This window comes from Scleropages formosus, chromosome 15, assembly GCF_900964775.1.
Source record: "Scleropages formosus chromosome 15, fSclFor1.1, whole genome shotgun sequence".
Lineage (NCBI taxonomy): Eukaryota > Metazoa > Chordata > Actinopteri > Osteoglossiformes > Osteoglossidae > Scleropages > Scleropages formosus.
The window spans coordinates 9,327,396-9,346,475 of NC_041820.1; the positions used below are offsets into that span (position 1 = coordinate 9,327,396).

The following is a 19,080-nucleotide window of genomic DNA, read 5'->3' on the forward strand; positions in this document are numbered from 1 at the left end:
CATTTACTAATGACTGTGTGTCAGCCACTGTAATTGCTCTGAGAATCTAGTTACTCCCATGCCAGATGTTTTGAGTGCATAATTATGCGGAACTGAAACGTGTCTTGCACATCATAACTGTAATATTATCATCTTCAAAGTTAATTAATTAAATCCTAAAATGTATGTATTGTATTTTTCAGGGTGTGTGTGCTCAGGTGATGCACTCTTCCACAAATACCTTAGCATCAGTTGCACTGTGCCAGATTTATAGAAAGTTTCATTTCAATCATTATAAGTTTTGTTTTGTGATGTCACCGATAAAAATTAATACACCATATGTAATTTGAATATTCATTGTGAATTTAGATTTTGTTGTCAAATTACTTTCCCAGTCTGAGAGAACATGGCTGAGCTCTGCCTTCTCTCTTTCCTGCATTTCCATTACAGGGTCTTGCTTCTAGTTCCAGTTCTTAAATTATCAAATATTATACATTATTATATACAGTTTGAGGATTATTTTAGCATGAATAAGGTGTAAAGTTTGCGGGAAAAAAAAAAAAGATGACAGAGCCCTATTATGGAATGTTGGATTCATTCATGTTAATTGTTTATATATCCTTATGTTTCATATAATTTGGCATAAGGGGATTTTCGACTAACAACCAACAACAAAGTTGAACTTAGCAATGGGGTCATCAGAACTGAACCCCATTGTAAGTCAAGAGCTACTTGTACCTTGATCAAGAGTACCACAGCTGGGGAAGGATTTCAACCTTGGTCCTTCAAATGGAAAGCAATGGCTTTAACTACTCCGCCCCCTGCTGGTTCAGTGTGGTAAGATTCAGGTTTGATTCTTATGGTGGCTGTCAGCAGTACAGACACAAGAAAGTGTTTGAAAAAATTCTTAAGAAGCTCAAACTGCTGGAACTGACTAGGAAACCAAACAAGGTTTTGGGAGCGGAAGCCGAAAACACGAATGCACTTAGTGGTCACTCCCAAGAGTGACATCGTCTTACTGTCATGAATTTAAAAGTGTTTCATTTGCATTTTTCATTGTCAGGTCCCCTGTTCAATACTCTGTCTTTCTTTCTCCTGCTCTCACTCATCTTCATTCTGTCACCCTGTCCGAAGAATTAACCACCCAGTTGCCATGACTACTGATGTCCTGCCTTTGACAGTCAGTTTGTGTTAATTTAGCACCCAGGCTACTCCGTCTATTACTTTGCTGAACTGGGCTGACACTCAGAGTCCAACAAAATATTTACACTCAAAATCAAACCTCGAAAACAGTTGCTTTGAAGGGAAAATGAGCTGTTTCAGACAACATAGGTCTTTTAGGCTATTATTTTTCCATTGGAGGGGTAATATAGTGTCCCACGCTACTGATAGGTGTCCCCCTAGGTGCAGGAACAGACAGTGAACAGTATGTAGGTATCATATGCATAAAGGGATGCTGGGTATTGTAAATAGTTCGTCTGCTGTGGGAACTGTGCAGGACTGTTGGGAGTGACCATGTGTTTTATGGGACAAGTGGGCCGGTGGGGGTTGGTCCTACAGGAGGGGGCTTCCTCGGACCAAAAGAGCAATATTTCTGTATCAGCTTCCTCTTATTTATTTCTTGTATTTGCCCAGGGTTCTAATGAGTGTACTGTTATGGACTCCTGCTTTGTGTCTTGCTTACTCCATTGCAACTCAAAGCTGTGCTCGCTGCAATATTTTAACATAAATAAGAAAACTGTGTTATTTCCCAAGGGCAAAACAAGCTGTTTTCACTTTGTAATGTGTTAATTGGACTTAGGCATTTTTCACCAAATTTCCTTGCACTCACGAATACCCTCCCTTTCAGCAAGGCCAAAAATTTGGTAAAAGTGGTATAATGAATGTAGAAAGACTGTAAACACTGTTTTGTAAGCGTTCTAATGTAGTGTTGCTGAAAATGCCTCGATAGGTTTTACACACACCCACACACACACAGACTGACGCCACTTGTCCCGAGCGGGGTGGCGGCGAGCCAGAGCTTAACCCAGCAACACGGGGTGTAGGGGACACACCCAGGACAGGACGCCAGTCTGTCGCAAGGCACCCCAAGCAGGGCTCAAACTCCAGACCCACCAGAGAGCAGGCACAGGCCAAACCCGCTGTGCCACCATGCTCCCCTTGGTAGGTTTTAATTAAGTTGCAAAAAATAATGACCCCTACATTGGCATTTCGTTACACGTTCCTCATCCCAAGGCCATTACGGGCAGTTATTCTCCATCCGGGTGAACTTTGATGCTGTCTAAAAACATTGTGAAGTCCCTGCTTCTGGGCTCCGGGGAAAGGTGTCATGACCACAGGAGTCTTCCTACAGACATGGAGTTTTCTAAATGAAAACAAAGTTATAATTTCCTTTCCTGTGCTCTGGAATTGGCTGAATGGCACAAGGGCAGCCTTCATCTGCTGCAAATTAAATCAAATTAAAAGGAGGTTTCTTAGAGCTGTGACCCAGCACGCATCAGTCTGGCCCACCTTGGAGTCTCCAGAGCTCGGTACACATCGATTTGAGTCCGACTTATGTCGTTGCAAATGCGATGGGTGAATCCCACCCGCTGTCTCTTTTGCTGGGTGTTTGGTTTCTTGCCCACCACTGCTTCCTCCCATCATCCACCTGAGGCCATTGACCCCCACATCTCCGTGTGTCCGTCTTTCTTTGCCCCTCTAACTTTTCCCCTTTCCGTCTTACTTTTTTCAGTTTCTCTACTAAGCTGGGTTTTTCTGTCTAGAATACAGATATATTTAGTATTTGTTTAACAATGAAAGTACACGACTGGGAATTTACAGTTTTTGAAGCTGAGAGATTTTCCTGTTTTTTTTTTTTTTTTTGTGTTATACTACTACTGTTTGGGGGGGGCACAGCGGCGCAGCAGGTTTGGCCGGGTCCTGCTCTCTGGCGGGTCTGGGGTTCGAGTCCCGCATGGGGTGCCTTGTGATGGACTGGCATCCCATCCTGGGTGTGTCCCCTCCCTCTCCAGCCTTGCACCCTGTGTTTCCAGGTTAGGCTCCAGTTCACCATGACCCTGCTTGGGACAAGCAGCTTCAGACTATGTGTGTGTGTATTTCTTTCCTCTTATCAAAGAATGAAACAGCTAGGAACCTAGTTTGGCTGACTACAATTTAATTTTAAGCAATTATTTTTTAAATTTCATATCTTGTGCAGTGGGTGGTGCTATTGTAATACTTAAGGAGAGCAATCATATTTTGCGCAAACCTGTTGCCAACTTTCCACCACTCTCCAATCCACTCTGCCATGTACTACAGTATTTAGTGTAATTTCTGTCCATGGCCATATTACATCTCAAGCTATGTTTCTTGATATTGTTGCTTTGCTGCACATTGGTGTGGCATTTTAACCCCAGTGTCTGTTGCCTGATAAAAGTAACAATGGCAGTTATATCCAAAGTGTATTACTGAGATCTGTTGATGAAAGTGGAATGCAAATTAATTTTAAAAGTTGTATGCAAAATGTTATCCATATTAAATGAATTGTGACAGATTTTATACAAAATTAATTTAATTTTCTGAGTGTTAAGTTACTTGTAATTATTAACCTATTTATATAGCTGGGTAATTTTTGCCAGAGTAATTCAGCATGAATATATTTCTCAGAACAGAGTTCATTTTTGACATCATTATTTCTTGAGGATATTTCTTGCCTATTACTGATGGTCGTTTTACATTGATAATACACTGAAAAAAGTTAGAGTCTTTTTAGTAAAATATTTAAAGATTCTATGGTTTCCCCCCAAATTTTTCTCTAGTTGTAGTTGACCAGAGATGGAAACTCTGAGAATATTGTTTTTCATCATTCCATTGTGTTTGTCATTGTTCTCCTCAAAATGCCATAGGACTGATCTAAAAGCACTGGAAACAATCACAGTGGTGTCTCAGGGGCACCCTGAAATAAGTACAAGTGTTGGGTCAAGGAACCGTGATAGACAGCTGTGAGGCGTTTGTTTTCATTCCTGTTTTCCAAGGCATTTCATTTCATTTTTATTTCTTTATGTAAGTGCTTACTTCCAGACAGTATGTAGTTTCACCTGTTTGCAGAGTTGGATTGAACTTGGGTGAAAATATATGAGCAAGGTGCCTCTGGGCACATAAATCTGCTATTATAAAAAGACTGGTAGGGCAGCATGGTGGCACAGCGGGTAGCCCTGCTACCTCACAGCTGCTAGGCTCTGGGTTCAGACATGGGTTTGAATGGAATTCAGTATGTGTGGAGTTCGAATGGGTTTTCTTCCGCAGTACAAAGGCGTGCATTTCAGGAGAGTTGGTGACTCTAAATTTCCCTTAGTGTGTGTGTGTGTGATTCCCAGAGGAGTGCGGTGGTGCGGTGGTGCAGCGGGTTTGGCCTGGTCCTGATCTCTGGTGGGTCTGGGGTTTGAGTTCTGCTTGGGGTGCCTTGTGACGGACTGGCATCCCGTCCTGGGTGCGTCCTCTCCCCCTTCAGTCTTGCACCCTGTGTTGCTGGGTTAGGCTCCGGTTCCCCGTGACCCTGCTTGGGACAAGCAGTTTCAGTCAATGTGTGTGTGTGTGTGTGTGTGTGTGTGTGTGTGATTTCCCTGAGGTGAATTAGAACAACATCCCAGGAATACCCTACCTCATGTCCTACGTGTCACACCCCCACTAATGCCTCCTGAAGCTCAGCTCTTCACACCTGTATTGAGACAGTAAGGTTACGGAATCTCGCTAGAGTCTGCATGCCTTTCTAAAGTACATGACCACATCCGTTACCATGACCTCAATCAAAAACTACAACCCTGGCTACAGCATTGTCATCAACCCCTAGCACTGTTTTCAACATCAACAAAGTCTCCTACCTTGTCTTTGTCCCACTCCATGTCAATGTCTGCCGTCCTCAGCTGGCTCACGTACCGTGTCTGAGCACAGCACGTTTCCCTCAAGTAAAACTCTGCACTTGGATTCAACCTCAACCCTGCCTTTGAGTGTTCCATGACACTGCGCTTGTAGGATGGATTCCATACCAATGTGACCCTGCACTGGGGATGTGGTTTTTTGGAAAGTAATGAAAAAGGTAGCCTTTTTATTACTATGCTACCTGCTGTGGGTTGATGGATGCCTTCTCAGGGCTGAGAGTGAGGGAGCGTGTCTTTGGCTTTGATTGCATGTGTGTTTTCATGTAACCCTTAATTTTGTTTCACAGCTCTGACATTCTCCATGTGAGCTTCCTGCCTTAATGAAACAGAGCTTCCAGGCTGCCTTTTATCACTAATGAAAATGCCCCCTAATGATAAAAAGGGCAGTGGGGAAATCTGCAGTCTGTATTTTGCACGTCAGTCTTGCTGGTGCTCTTTGGGAGAGAAACACATTCCAGATTAATAATATCTAAACAAAAAATGGAGGATGGGAAAGTGGTGCAACAGGTAGCACTGATGTCTCACTATGCCTGATCTATCTGTCTAGATGTAGCTTTGTTCCCTTCGCAAGAGTAGACTTTACATGTTCTCCCCATATTCCTGCAGGTATCCTCTGGGTGCTCCAGTTTTCTCTCACAGTCCCAGTGTGTGTTTCACATTAGTTGGTTACTCCGTGTGTGTGTATGGCCACCCTACAATTAACTCACGTGGGAGAGCTGGTGGGATGAGCTACAGCCTTCAAATCTCAAAGTTGGTGGTTCAGATCTCATCTACTCCTGGTGGGCAAAGTACTTACCTTGAACTGCTCCAATAAAAATACCCACCCGTGTAAAAGGGTAAACAGTTAGAAGTAGCTTAACATTGGAGAAGCACAGCAGCTAAACAAATACAAATGGTTAATCTGGAATATATCTTACTTAGCCTAGGAGCCAGAGTTTCAAGACAGGCTCCGGACCGCCACAATCATATGTTCAGAGTGCTTAATGGTAACTCCCGTTTGCTTTTAGGAAACACTTTTTTTGAAGGTGATGTACAATGAAAACAATGTAGTAATGTAGTATTTATTTGACCCCTTCATCCAAGGAGACTTAAAATGCTAGATAAACTACAGACTGTCCCCGGGTTACGATGGGCCAACTTCCGATTTTTCGACTTTTCAATGGGGCGATAGTGATACGCATTCAGTAGAAACCATACTTCGAATTTTGAATTTTAATTTTTTCCCAAGCAAGCGATATGTGGTATGATACTCTCTCACGATGTTGGACAGCGCCAGCGATCCATATTTCCCAGTTTGTCATTCGGTTGCTAGTATATACAACCGATACTGTACAGTGTTCTGTGTTGACAGCGTTTTTTTGAATACCTCTCTGTATCTACATTGTGTTTTGTACCTTCACCATGTCTACGAAACACCCATCTGTGTCTCCTGCTACTGGTGAGAAGAAGAAGAGGAAGGCAATTACTCTTGAGGAGAAACTCAAGATAATTGCCCAGCATGAAGGCAACAAGCCTGTAATGGCCATCGCACGTGAACTTTGACTTTTGCAATCAATGATATCAACCATCTTAAACAATAAGAAGCGATGATGTTCGGTAGGTTAGGTGTATTAAATGCATTTTCAATTTACGATATTTTACGTTCCAATAAACCCATCGTAAGTCGAGGACCATCTGTATACTAAACTGCCTACAGTGTTCACACATCTACATATCAAAACAATATAACACACACATACTTTATTGATTTAGCAGGGGCATTTACCCGAAGCAACATACAACCCAAACATACATATACACTATTTAGAGACACACATACACACTACAGGGAATTTAGAGCCACCAATGTGCCTGAAACACTTGTCTTTGGACCATGAGCGGAACCTGAAGAAAACCCAGGCAAACACTGGAAGAACACATAAATTCCACACAGAGTGAGCAGGGGTATAAACCAACACGTCCAATTGCACAGCCCTGCTTTGCATGCTACCCCATTTACTGGTGTATTTCTGCGCGGGCTGCTCTGTTGTTCTGCCCAGAGGATAATTTTCTTCATTTTGGGCCAGTTTGAAGATTTTTTTTTCCTTTCCTCCACAGCCAACTACCTATATGTGTCCAGTTTAATAGCTTGTCTTTAGCTTTATTTTTAACCCTATAAATGTACTCTAAGTTTGTCTTCAGGATAGATTGTAGGATACAGGGTAGAATGCAGTAAAAGTACTGTATTGCATTACTCATCAGATTTCACCTGAACAATTATCTGTGGGCCCATCATAGTACCACAGCATGCCAGGAAGAGAGAGTCATTTTTCACCCATGAAAAATTATCTCAAGATGAATGACAAGGAGGTGGAAATGCAAGTCCCTGGGCTTCTGCTTATCAGGAGTCCACACCTCTGCTCAGTGGTGTTGTCTGAGACTAGCAGGGCATGAGCCTGATTTATTGATCATTACTTTAGCTCATCTACTCCGACGAGCTGAGACATGGGTTTGGCTACAGCACGTTCCCATTTGAGACACAATCCACGTAATACCGCAAAATTAATCTCTGAGGTAAACCTGAAACATTTGGTTATTTGAGCTTGTAAAAAAAATTAATGCCTTTAAAATGTGAGGAAAGACCTCTGAAGTCTCAGAACATAGTGGTATGGAAGTCTAGACAGATGACAGTTTTATCAGGGTGTGAAAGTCTGGACAGGATCTCAGTTTCTATGTCCTCACTTCCCTTTTGCCAAATTTAGACCCATGCTGTTCTATACTGTAAATCTAGGGGACAGTGCTGCTGAGGTGGTTAAGGACCTGGAGTTATCAATTAAGGCTTCAAGTTCAAGTCCCAACATTGTAACTAAAACTCTAAACTCTTGCAGTGTTGTCTTTCCTTTTCATGTAGCACTGTTTCTGTGCAAATAAAATAATTTCAACTGAAAGCAGTGGTATGTTTGCCACATTTTAAGTAAGATATTTAAATTTAATTTCCTCAAAAAGGAAATCGTTTGGCTGTAAATGGCCAAGTGCAAAAGTGCCAGCTGCAGTGTATATGCTCCTTCGTATAAAAGTGAATGCTAAGCAAATATGTGTATTGCTGACACGGTAAGCTTTTTGCACAAAGAATAAAGAGTTTGACAGTTAACTTTGAATGTTGCTGCAGGAGAGCTCATCTCTGACTTTTAATTAGCTGAAGTCACTGTATCTCTTAGTGCAAATGAAATAGGAGTCATTTTGTCTGTAAGAAAAAAATTAAAAAGGTCCTGCTGTGATTTTTTTTCTCAACTTTTCAAGCGTAGGGGGCTATATTTAAGGAACACACACACACACACACATTTTCAGAACCGCTTGTCCCGTACGGGGTCACGGGGAACCGGAGCCTACCCGGCAACACAGGGCGTAAGGCCTGAGGGGGAAGGGGACACACCCAGGACGGGACGCCAGTCCGTCGCAAGGTACCCCAAGCGGGACTCGAACCCCAGACCCACCGGACAGCAGGACTGCGGTCCAACCCACTGCGCCACCGCACCCCGTATTTAAGGAACAGTGGGGAAAAAATCTATGATTCTGTTATGGTTTGATTCTTTATCAGTGCTTTGCGTAAGTATATATACCAAGTGTATAGAGTGCTCGTGTTTGCTAAACTTCCTGTATATTTTAGTTTGAACAAGGCTTAAACTTGTGTTATCTTCTTTTAGCAAAAGGTCTTGGCTGTGCCTTGATGCTGATATTCTTGGGCTGTGACACCATGTTCTTTCCTGCAGAAAATATGTTTAGTCTGGAGTGGAAGTAAAGTTCTTTACTCTCCCTCCTTGCTGCGTTGTACCTGTGGTCCTGAGGCCGCCTCCAACCTTCTGAGACTTGCCCCCCCGCCCCCCCTTCCTCTCATCCCCTTGGACGACCCATACTGGTTTGCCTTGCCAGGAAAAAAAAGGGAAGACGATAACCGTGAGTCCGCCTCTGAAGGAGGCTTATCTCGAGGCAACACGCGGCACTGGGACTGTATCCCCTTCCTGCAGTGCCTCGCTGGGAACGAGTGAGGAGGAGGAGGGGAGCGCTGGGGCTGGCGGGCCAGATCTCCTCGCAGGAGACTTCAAAAGCGTCCACCCCCAGCCTCTCTGTCTGCAGGAGAGTCCTTAGCTTCTGCCAGCCAGCGGGCGGGATGTGTGTGTGCATGCGCGCGTGTGTGGTAGCCTCAGGGCAAGGGTTATAGGGAACCATGGGTGCTCTTCAAAAGATTTTTGGATGCAGTAGGATGTCTAAAATAGGCCCAAGGGCCAACCCGAGGTTACCAGGGAGGATTCCCTTTTCCTTTCTTGTCTCAGAAATGTCACGTTATCTGTTGTTTATTTATACATAAATCACCATTGTGGACTATATTTGGATTTGGAGACATTAATATATGGACTTGTCTATTAAGGGGCGGGGGGCGCTCTGACCCTCAGCTGTGCTTAAATTAAAAGTCTATTACTGGCCATTTTTGAATAATTAACACTTTGCAGCACAAGAAACCAAAAGTATGGCAAATAAAATTAATTCATAATGATTGTGGTAAGTCATAACTGATAGCCATTTAATGCATTCTCTCCTCATATTTTTAAATTTAGGACACATATAACGATGTTTGCAGACAACCACCATGAACTCCCTTTTCATCACACTGCAGAATGGGGGTGAAATGACATTCTGAAATAATGGATAAAAAGCGCTGTGAACAAACCTTGTTGACAGCATGCCGACGCCACTAAAGCTCGACCCAAGTGTGTCGGAGAGCAGGATGAGGGAAGGGTCACTCGGCCTCCCTGCCGCTGAGCGCGCAAAGGATTTCCTGCCATTCCTGCAACACCTTTGCCAGCTATCCATGGAATGCCAAAATGTTGATGTAAGAGAAAGTGTCCCCAGAATTTCCAGCCCAAGTTGTTCCACTTTGTGATATTTGCAGTGATTCCTCATGACCATACTGTACCCATTACATTGTTTCACATAAGTTCAATATTTTATACCTGAACACTTAAATTTTCATTATCCTATTATAATAATTTTTGCAACCATATTCAGACCCTCTAGGACACCTGTTCTAAATGCCTTTATGAATTGTTTTAATTAAGCCACTGATGTTATATATTGTTTAAGTTATCTTTTTGAAATAACTAAATTATTATAGGATGGATTCTTAAAAACCCTTTATATTCAGTTCAGTTGTTTTATTATGCTATATACTGAGCACAGACTTCCCTTCAGTTACTGCTATATAAAGTCTTAATGACTGTTATAAGCACTTACATTTTCTTATATGATTTTTAAAAAATCTGTTTTGGGAATCGGTTTTTTCTATATAAATATCATAATTAAGGCTTTTTTAAATTAAAACAATATGCAATAACCCTGAACCCATTTTAACAGTGAACATGCAGTTTAATAGTTAAAAATATTACAAGTAACCTGATTTTGTACTGATAAGTTATGATATAGGCACGGGAAAGCTTTTGCTATAAAAACGTAGGCATTCCAGGGAAAATATTTTTGAAATAACAGTTTTGAGAGATAGGAAATTATAAAAACGAGCCTTGATGTGATTACAATATCAATACAGTCTACGTTTAAAATGCTGCAAGGAGCCTTACATCACACTGTCAGCTCCTGGTGTTAAGAGGGCAAACAGATGTATCGCTGCTGAAGAAGCTGCAACATCTCCGCTCTGTCCTTATAGTTGTATATGTTTGATGTAATGATACATAAACTGAAGCTTTATGTGTGTTTTCCTGCTCTTCCACGTGTTCCTCGTGAAACGAGGAGGGGCTCCGGAGCCCAGGCTCTTCCCTTGGTGGTCCCACACGTATAAAAGAGCTTTCAGGGAGCGCGAGGCGCTACAGCGCACACTGACACCGGAGCGCATCCGTGCGACACCTTCATCCTAGATGGGACAAAAAGACAAACATGCCCTCCAGGATAACATAGTGGATCTGATAGCAAGTCTCTAAATACAGGAGGGAATCCGAGTTACTTCCCCATGTAAGACAAGGTGTAACATACTGGATACTACTGATATTCCTTTTGTGTAATTTAATTTCAAAAAGAAAAAGAAAGGATCAAGTTTTTTTTTTTTTCTTTGGAAGAGGACGGGATTTGTCTCCTTCCCACGTTGGGTCGGATGGCCGCTGCCACGGTCAGTGTTTATCCCCCGTGGCCGGAGAAGCCCGAAACCCCCCCGGGAAGCGGGGGTCCCTGTGACGGACAGCGGATGAGTCCCATCAGAGCGCAGGAGGAGCGCAGAGCGGAGCCGCGCATCAGGAGACCCATGAACGCGTTCATGGTTTGGGCGAAGGACGAGAGAAAGAGGCTGGCAGTGCAGAACCCGGACCTTCACAACGCCGAGCTCAGCAAAATGTTGGGTGAGACATCATTCCACAGTCGGAAGGAACCAATTAATTATTATTATTATTATTATTATTATTATTATTATTATTATTATTGTTGTTATTATTATTATTATTATTGTTCACAACAGTTCGGTTCTTTCCTTGATTCAAGGAGGTAAATGACGAAATCTCTGTACACAAGTATAGAAAAGTCAAGCAGCGGGTAATCGGTCATACAGTAGGTTGTGGGGTCGTGGCCGGATGAATGGCGCAATTGGGACTTTCGAGTGATCTTGAAAGTTATCACAGTGATTTGGTTTAATTTCATTATTTTTTTCCTTGGAGCGTCAACATCAAAGTAAGGCTATGAATGTCAAAAATAACTCTTTATACCCGACATAATTAATATGTACGTATATATTTTTAATAATAAAGGGGGTGACACTGAATAATAAGAATAAAACTCTACATTTTAAGATGTATTCTTATAATTCATATGAAGCTGAATCAATTTAATTTGTAAAGAACTTTTGTCCAACGTTACAGATTGTCCCCTCTTGATCTAGTTTCATATATTATAGAAGTATTTTTTATTACCCCAGAAACACAGAAATCAAAATGAACGACACATTTTAAAGAGCAGTGCAGCTGTTTTCCCTGGCTGCTATGTCTCATGATTAGACGTTTTCATAAAACATTGCAGATTATTTATTCATTCATTCATTTTTATTTAAAGAGTGTATTGGATCATTTTCATTTCCCTCCATAACGAAAGGTTTTCTTTCTTATCTGAATTGTTCTTGCATCTAAAAAATAAATAAATAAATAAAAACATGTCTGTGTGCACCTCAGAATTTTTATCTGGACTCAAATGAGAGCAGTGATTTGTTGATGATAATTTGATGATGAGGATGATGATTTCATGCTGATTTGCTTGTGCTGCTCTCAGGAAAGTCCTGGAAGGCCCTGACCACTCTCCAGAAGAGGCCGTACGTAGAGGAGGCCGAGAGGCTGCGAGTGCAGCATATGCAGGACTATCCCAACTACAAATACCGTCCTCGGCGGAAGAAGCAGATCAAACGCCTCTGCAAGCGCATGGACTCCGGGCGGCTGCTTGGCAGCATGTCCCCAGATCAAAATACCATCCGAGAGGTACGCGGAAGCCGTTCGGTCTTGGACAAGGAGGACCGCAGCTCCTTCTCCTCGGCCTGCGACTCCATCTCTGTGACAAGTTTCAGGGACCTGTCCAGCTCAAGCAGCACGTTTGATGCGTTCCACTGCGGCCTTCCCACCCCCCCGGAGTTGTCCCCACTGGATGCTCTGGATCAGGACCAGTCCTCCCTGTACTCATCCTCTCAAGCCTGCCATGTAAACCACCACTCCAACTCATCCTATAGCCCACAGTGCGGAGGACCACACTTTGAACACACATCAATACCCCCAGTTGGTTCAACTCTGATCTCTCCATCGAATTCCAGTTCTGCTCAGTTCTCATACTACAACCCCTTGTATCCCCCCATGAGTCACGGCCTTCAGAGGCACTTGGGACAGATTTCACCTCCACCGGAGCACAGCACGCTGGAGACCCTGGACCAGCTGAGCCAGGCAGAGCTCTTGGGAGAGGTGGACAGGGATGAGTTCGATCAGTACTTGACCTCCATGGGACCACCTGAACAAGGTGCACAGGGGGTCACGGAGAACAGCCAGGTGGCCTCAGCATCTGCACTCTGTACCAGCAGCATTTCAGAGACCAGCATCATTTCAGTACTGGCAGATGCCACAGCAGCCTACTACAATAACTACAGCATTTCATAAATCCAATCCTTCCAGCAATAAAATTCACATAGACTCGTTTTAGATGCTTTGCAAAGAACAGCGCCACCAGACACAATTTTATGGGTGTGTTATTTTTCTTTTCTTTTTTTTAGAGGTTAAACTAGAGCTTCTTCATTCTAACTTAATTTTTCCTCAATAATGAAAATTCATTATTAACCTGTAATTTCAAAATTAATATTAGTATATTGTAAAAAAAATATTTATATTTTTCCCTGCTTTTTCACGACCACTGTTGTCCATTAGGTTTCAAAATGAAATTTAAATAAACCCTCATTTTTATATAAAGAATTCAAATATATATATATATATATTAAGCTAGCTGCAGAAAAAAATGCAAGTTTGAGATAGCAATATATTGTTGCTAATACCTTGGTATTAAATATTGTTTGTAGCTTTGACACAAATAAAAAAAAATGCATCCTACATTTTGCACAAGGGTGTTTCTCAAAGAAAGTCATCAAGGGCAAAAGATACAGTGCTATTACAGAAAAGTTGGGACTGCTGTATTGAAAAAAAAAGATTAATCATTATGAGAGAACCTTGTGCTATTTGAAGTTTTAAGAGTTCAACAAGTCACCAAATTCATGGGAAGCTTTTTTTTTTAATTTCTGTACTCTTAAGTCTTTTGTTTTGGAATTTTTTTAGTTTAACTGTTCAGGCAATGACCACAGCATTATTTGTTTCATTCCTCTATTCTGCTTTTATATGTGTACCATTTTACTGTAGCGTCAAATTTATAGGCTAAACAGGTAACTTACTAAGTACAGGTCAGAGCATTGATAAGATCCTTTTTATGGACACAACAGTCAGCACATTGAAATCATGCCACATAGTATGAATTTCACTCATCCTTCATGTATTTCCACGGTATTTCCCTGTGTTCTGGAACCTACTGACAGCAGACTTCATATTATTTATTTATTTGATTTCAGTGCATCACGTTAGTCTTTGAAAGTATACTCCAAAAATTTAGAAACGGATTAAAAATATGGCAAATACTGAATCTTCAAATGCAGAGATCTATAACAGAACAACATATTTGAGCAATAAATCAGAGTTTTGATAAAGTGTTAATTTTTTAGGGATAGTACACATCTACTGAACAAATCAATGTACTTTTGTACATTTTTTTATTGTATGACAGTTTCACCTGTGTATTTCTTCCTGTATCTCTTCTCATTCCATCGTCACAGTTCATCATACTTGGTCGTTTATTAGTGTATTAGTTGGTGTGAAGGACCCAACTAATGGCTCATTCTTCAGCTCAATGTCCCCAAGTTTTATTTTGTCTTCTCCATTGCTTTTCTCTTTTTTTAAACTATGTGTAGGGACTCAGTCCTATCTCGCCAATGCAGATTGCCATAATCTCGGGGACAAAGTAAATAAATCTTGGCCGTTAACTGGTTTACGTGTTCATGATTTGTCTTCTTCTCCCTTTCTGTTGATAAAAGGAATTCTGAGGCTTGGACAAATCCAGGTCCCTGGCTGGACTTCCTGCATATATTTTTTTTTTTTTTTTTTTGGGAATGGTTGAGTCGTGATTCTTGTAAAGAGGATGTGCTCACAGAGCAGTGTTTCCTGCCTGATAAGGGGAACCTCTCCATCAGGATGTTTGGGTTCGACTGTTCCACCACTTACACACACACACAAACACACGGGTAAAAAAGGGAAAGGTGGCTGTGCAAAATATAATCTCAGCATTTTGCACTTCGACAGAAACCATCAGCATCTGTGCACTGCCACAGTTACCTTTTTCTTACACCGCCCCTGCAAAAGCACAACATCTTCAACAGCTGTGGATGGTTAAGTGAAGACGAACATATCCACCGATGGGCTTGCTGCGAGCCACCACCTTTTTCTTAGTCTTTTGATTACAGGCATGATCAGGGAACTTTATTTTTCAGGAAAGCATTATTACGTGATTCCATACACACTTCAGCAGGCAATCTGGATCATCACTGGCCTCCACTGGAGTAGCAATGGAGTGACATACCCATTATAATATAATATACAGTATAATGTGATAAAATTGCTCTGGGAACACTGATGAGATTATATTATGAAAGGCATCTTGACTCTGATGGCTACTGCCTCATGGTAGAGATTTGAACTTAGCTCCTTACCATACGGTACACTTTGACTTACCTGTCGACAGCTGTGCAAAAACTTAGAGATGCTCTTTTCACCAAATTTGTACATGTTCTGGATTTCAGTAATTTAGTGCATTACCTTTCACCCCTATCCTAATTACAACACTTTTAAATTGTCTTAGTTAGGTGGTCTCTGTAATATATATATATACAGTACATGGCACATACAATCTATGTTTATTATCTAGATTGCATTTTAAATAATTAAAGACAGACATTAAGAATAAATGTTAAAACATTTTCAGCAATAGGAACAATTTTTTTTCTGAGATATACTATTATTTCTCAATGCAGGTGGGAGGAAGGGGGGCACGGCGGTGCAGTGGGTGGGACCGGGTCCTGCTCTCCAGTGGGTCTGGGGTTCGAGTCCCACTTGGAGTGCCTTGCGACGGACTGGCGTCCCGTCCTGGGTGTGTCCCCTCCCCCTCCGGCTCCACGCCCTGTGTTGCCGGGTAGGCTCCGGCTCCCCGCGACCCCGTATTGGACAAGCAGTTCGGAAAATGTGTGTGTGTGTGTTTGTGTGTGTGTGTGTGTGTGTGCAGGTGGGAGGTAGAGGGGCTTTTGAAAGTGTAAGGTAGTTTCCTAGCATCAACTGGAGAGCAGCCAGCACCAGACAGGATCATCTGTTCCACCACTGGCAGGATGACGTGGGCGTCATTGGGAGGAGTCTCCATCATCAGCTACCCATGAGCCAGCGCTAAAGAATGTGCCAGTCTTTTCACCCATTAAGGCTGAGAAAGCATAAAGGAACATACTGTAGATACAGCTGGGCTAATATCTTTGTATCCAAATGTAATAGGAGCTAATGGGGCTGGAAAGCTACCATGCATGCTCATTTTTTTCATTCTCGTAACATTAATTCAGTTTTGGTTAAAATGTCAAACAGCTGGCTGGCATGCTACCTTACAGATCAACAAAAATCTCTACAACAAAAAAATGCTCCAAAATTTTGACCTGAGAAAAAGGTATTACTAAAATGTCGTGATACCTTCTTTTAACTTATGTATCACACCTTCCATTTCACTAAAAACTTTAACTTACTGTTAAAACAGAACTAAAAATTACAGAAAGTGGATCTGAAACATAGCTGAAGCACTGACTTCTTTAACGGTTGAACCAGTATACATGTGTGATGTATGTCCACAGACATGTCCACCCATTCTCCTCCTGAGCTTATATGCTGTTTTTCGAACAGCATCTGGATTAGTTTCATACAGTTCCGGAGCGTCAGTCTGTCTGTAATGTTTCCTATTTCCTTCTTCCCAAGCCATCACATCTAAAGACAAACAAACAGCAGGGATCTCTCCTGAATAAGACACTGATCACCCGAACATTAGCCTTCAGAACAGCTGCACAAAAGATTTGCCACAAGGTCAAGTGAGTTCACAGCTAACTGCTAGGCTCTGTAAGATGAAGGAACATATGTTTGCTAAATCTTTAATTACCATGAAAGGTTGGATGGAGTGTGGTTAATTATTTTAAGGTGGCTGATTTCAAAATTAAAGCAGCTCATACAGCAGTAATACATTTAACTACCTCATTCAAATTCAGTTTAGCTATTCTTTCACAAGACATCGCACTAAAAACTTGCACCATGCTTACAACTTATCCTCTTTTTTATTTTGCAGAATTTTTGATCACTCACACTTCAGCTGAAATCGCAAAGTGGTGGTCTCAACCACCACACTAGATCATGGTTTTTTTTTTTTTTTTTTTGCATCCAAGCATTTGTAGCACCTTTAGAAAACTATACATGTAAAGTTCACAAAGTGCAATTTCAACACAAGTTTTATCACTAAAGCAGAAATGAAGAGCCACCCATTCAAGTATGGAAATCTGATTTGACGAAAGAAACTAAATCTGGCTAAACACTAGTTGCATGTAATGAGGAAACATTCATAAGAATGTATGTTTGATGATGTAGAAGAGGCATAAAATGGGCATATAGGCATAAAAGGTTGGCCTGTCCTCAAATGACCCAATTCATCAACTGTGTTCAATGCATAATTTAGAGGGAAAATGAACAAACATGAAGCATTCACACTGCAGCTGAGGAAGACTTGGGAAATCAGCTGCATACTGAACCCACGTGAGACCATAAACGTCTATTACGCCTATTACTCATGCCTGTGAAGCAGTAGTGTGAATTATTTATGTACGTATTAATTTATTTATTGTTAGCAATTGACTAATGGCAATGTTATTTATGAAAAGGCCAGATAGAGTACCACTTTAAGCAGATTTCCTGAGTTGGGAATCTTTTATTTTATTCAACCTTGCCTGGAGAACATGCTACTTTTGGGAGTCTGTTGGCATCCTGAGAGTGAAGATCTTGGCCAGTCTTTGATTTTTGGCAGCCAACACTTTGGTTGAGGGCTACAGTTATTCCCATACCTGGATGTTTGTGCCCTGATACAGAAGCAGAGGCTTCAGAGGGATCTGGATCTCCAGCTTGGCTATCCTGCCGTCCCTCTTGCTGGACAGAATGGTTTAGTACAAGCCGACTTGTTGGATGGAGCCATGCTGAAAGGTACACAATGCTCAGGCTTAACCTCACAATGACATATCCTTAAAAGAAGTGTATTAAAAAAACAGCAGAAATGCTAGTATGTAAGGATCTTACACACATTTATGTATCACATTTGACTCATACATATCTGACTTAGGGAATTTTGGAATCCCCAGCCCTTGTATATCAGCACAACAGCAGGAGGCTACCACAGTGCCTGTGAACAGGGTGGGATTATGCTATGCATCTGGCAGTGACAAAAGCTGGGGAAATTGCTAGCGTGTCAAGGAACTATCCAGAAGGTGATGTGAGCTTGCGGAAAATAAACAAAGACATTGTCATGAAAGAGTAATGGCAAGCAAAAGCATGTTGTCCCAAAAACCATAATTGCAAAGCATCCTGTATTTATAAAGGCAGACAGAAGAAGGTGGGTTTGAGTACAAAGAATGTGTAATGTACTGTATTCTTGCTCATGTTGTTTAAAACATACAAAGTTAGGAATGGTTTTCTAAGCAGTGTTGTGATAAGTCATTACATATAGTAAGAGGGCAAGGAATTAAAACATAACCGTAGCTCCATTATGGAGTTGTTATATACAAACTTCAATATTACTTATCTTCATTTGGCTGACAACTTTGTCCAGGGAAACGAAGTTAGATTGTGATGTTACACAGCTAACAATAATTTTCCAATAATTTTTACTGAAGCAACTCAGCTGCTCAAAGGTACTATGGCAGGGGTTCAAATGCACACACACACACATCGTCTGAAACCACCAGTTCCAAGCGGGGTCGCAGTGAACCGGAGCCTAACCCAGCAACACAGGGTGTGAGGCTGGAAGGGGAGGGGACACACCCAGGATGGGATGCTAGTCTGTCGCAGGGCACCCCAAGCAGGACTCAAACCCCAGAACCACCAAAGAGCAGGACCCAGTCAAACCTGCTGGGCCACCGCACCACCACGCCCCCCTGATTCAAATGCAGGTTCTTCCAATTGCAGAGTGACAGCTCTAACCATCATACCACCTGCTGATGAATGACTAATGTCTTATCTTCTTCCAGCTCATAACTAGGAAAGATTACTCAAGGACCAAAAGGCTTCTGTACTCTTTATCAGCTCGGCACACCAAGACTAACACGAACAAAGGCAAATACGCACAGTTTTGGCATTAGAAGTTAGTACATGTGAACAACATCAAGTCAGTCCTGCTGTATGGGGCCGAGACATGGAGAACCACAGTGGCTACCACCAAAAGATTCCAGATTTTCCTCAACAACTGCCTGAAAAGGATCCTGCAAATCCACCGGCCTGACACCATCATCAGCAACTAGCAGCTGTGGCAG

General features: G+C 41.9%; 1 protein-coding gene across 1 annotated transcript; it reads left to right on the top strand.

Annotated features, from left to right (window-relative positions):
• Positions 1-10,769: 10,769 nt before the first annotated feature.
• Positions 10,770-13,300, top strand: LOC108921337 (transcription factor Sox-7-like). The gene is made up of 2 exons (XM_018730788.2): positions 10,770-11,275; positions 12,192-13,300. The coding sequence occupies exons 1-2, from the start codon at positions 11,035-11,037 to the stop codon at positions 13,055-13,057; spliced, it is 1,107 nt and encodes a 368-aa protein (XP_018586304.1). The 5' UTR covers positions 10,770-11,034; the 3' UTR covers positions 13,058-13,300.
• Positions 13,301-19,080: the final 5,780 nt, after the last annotated feature.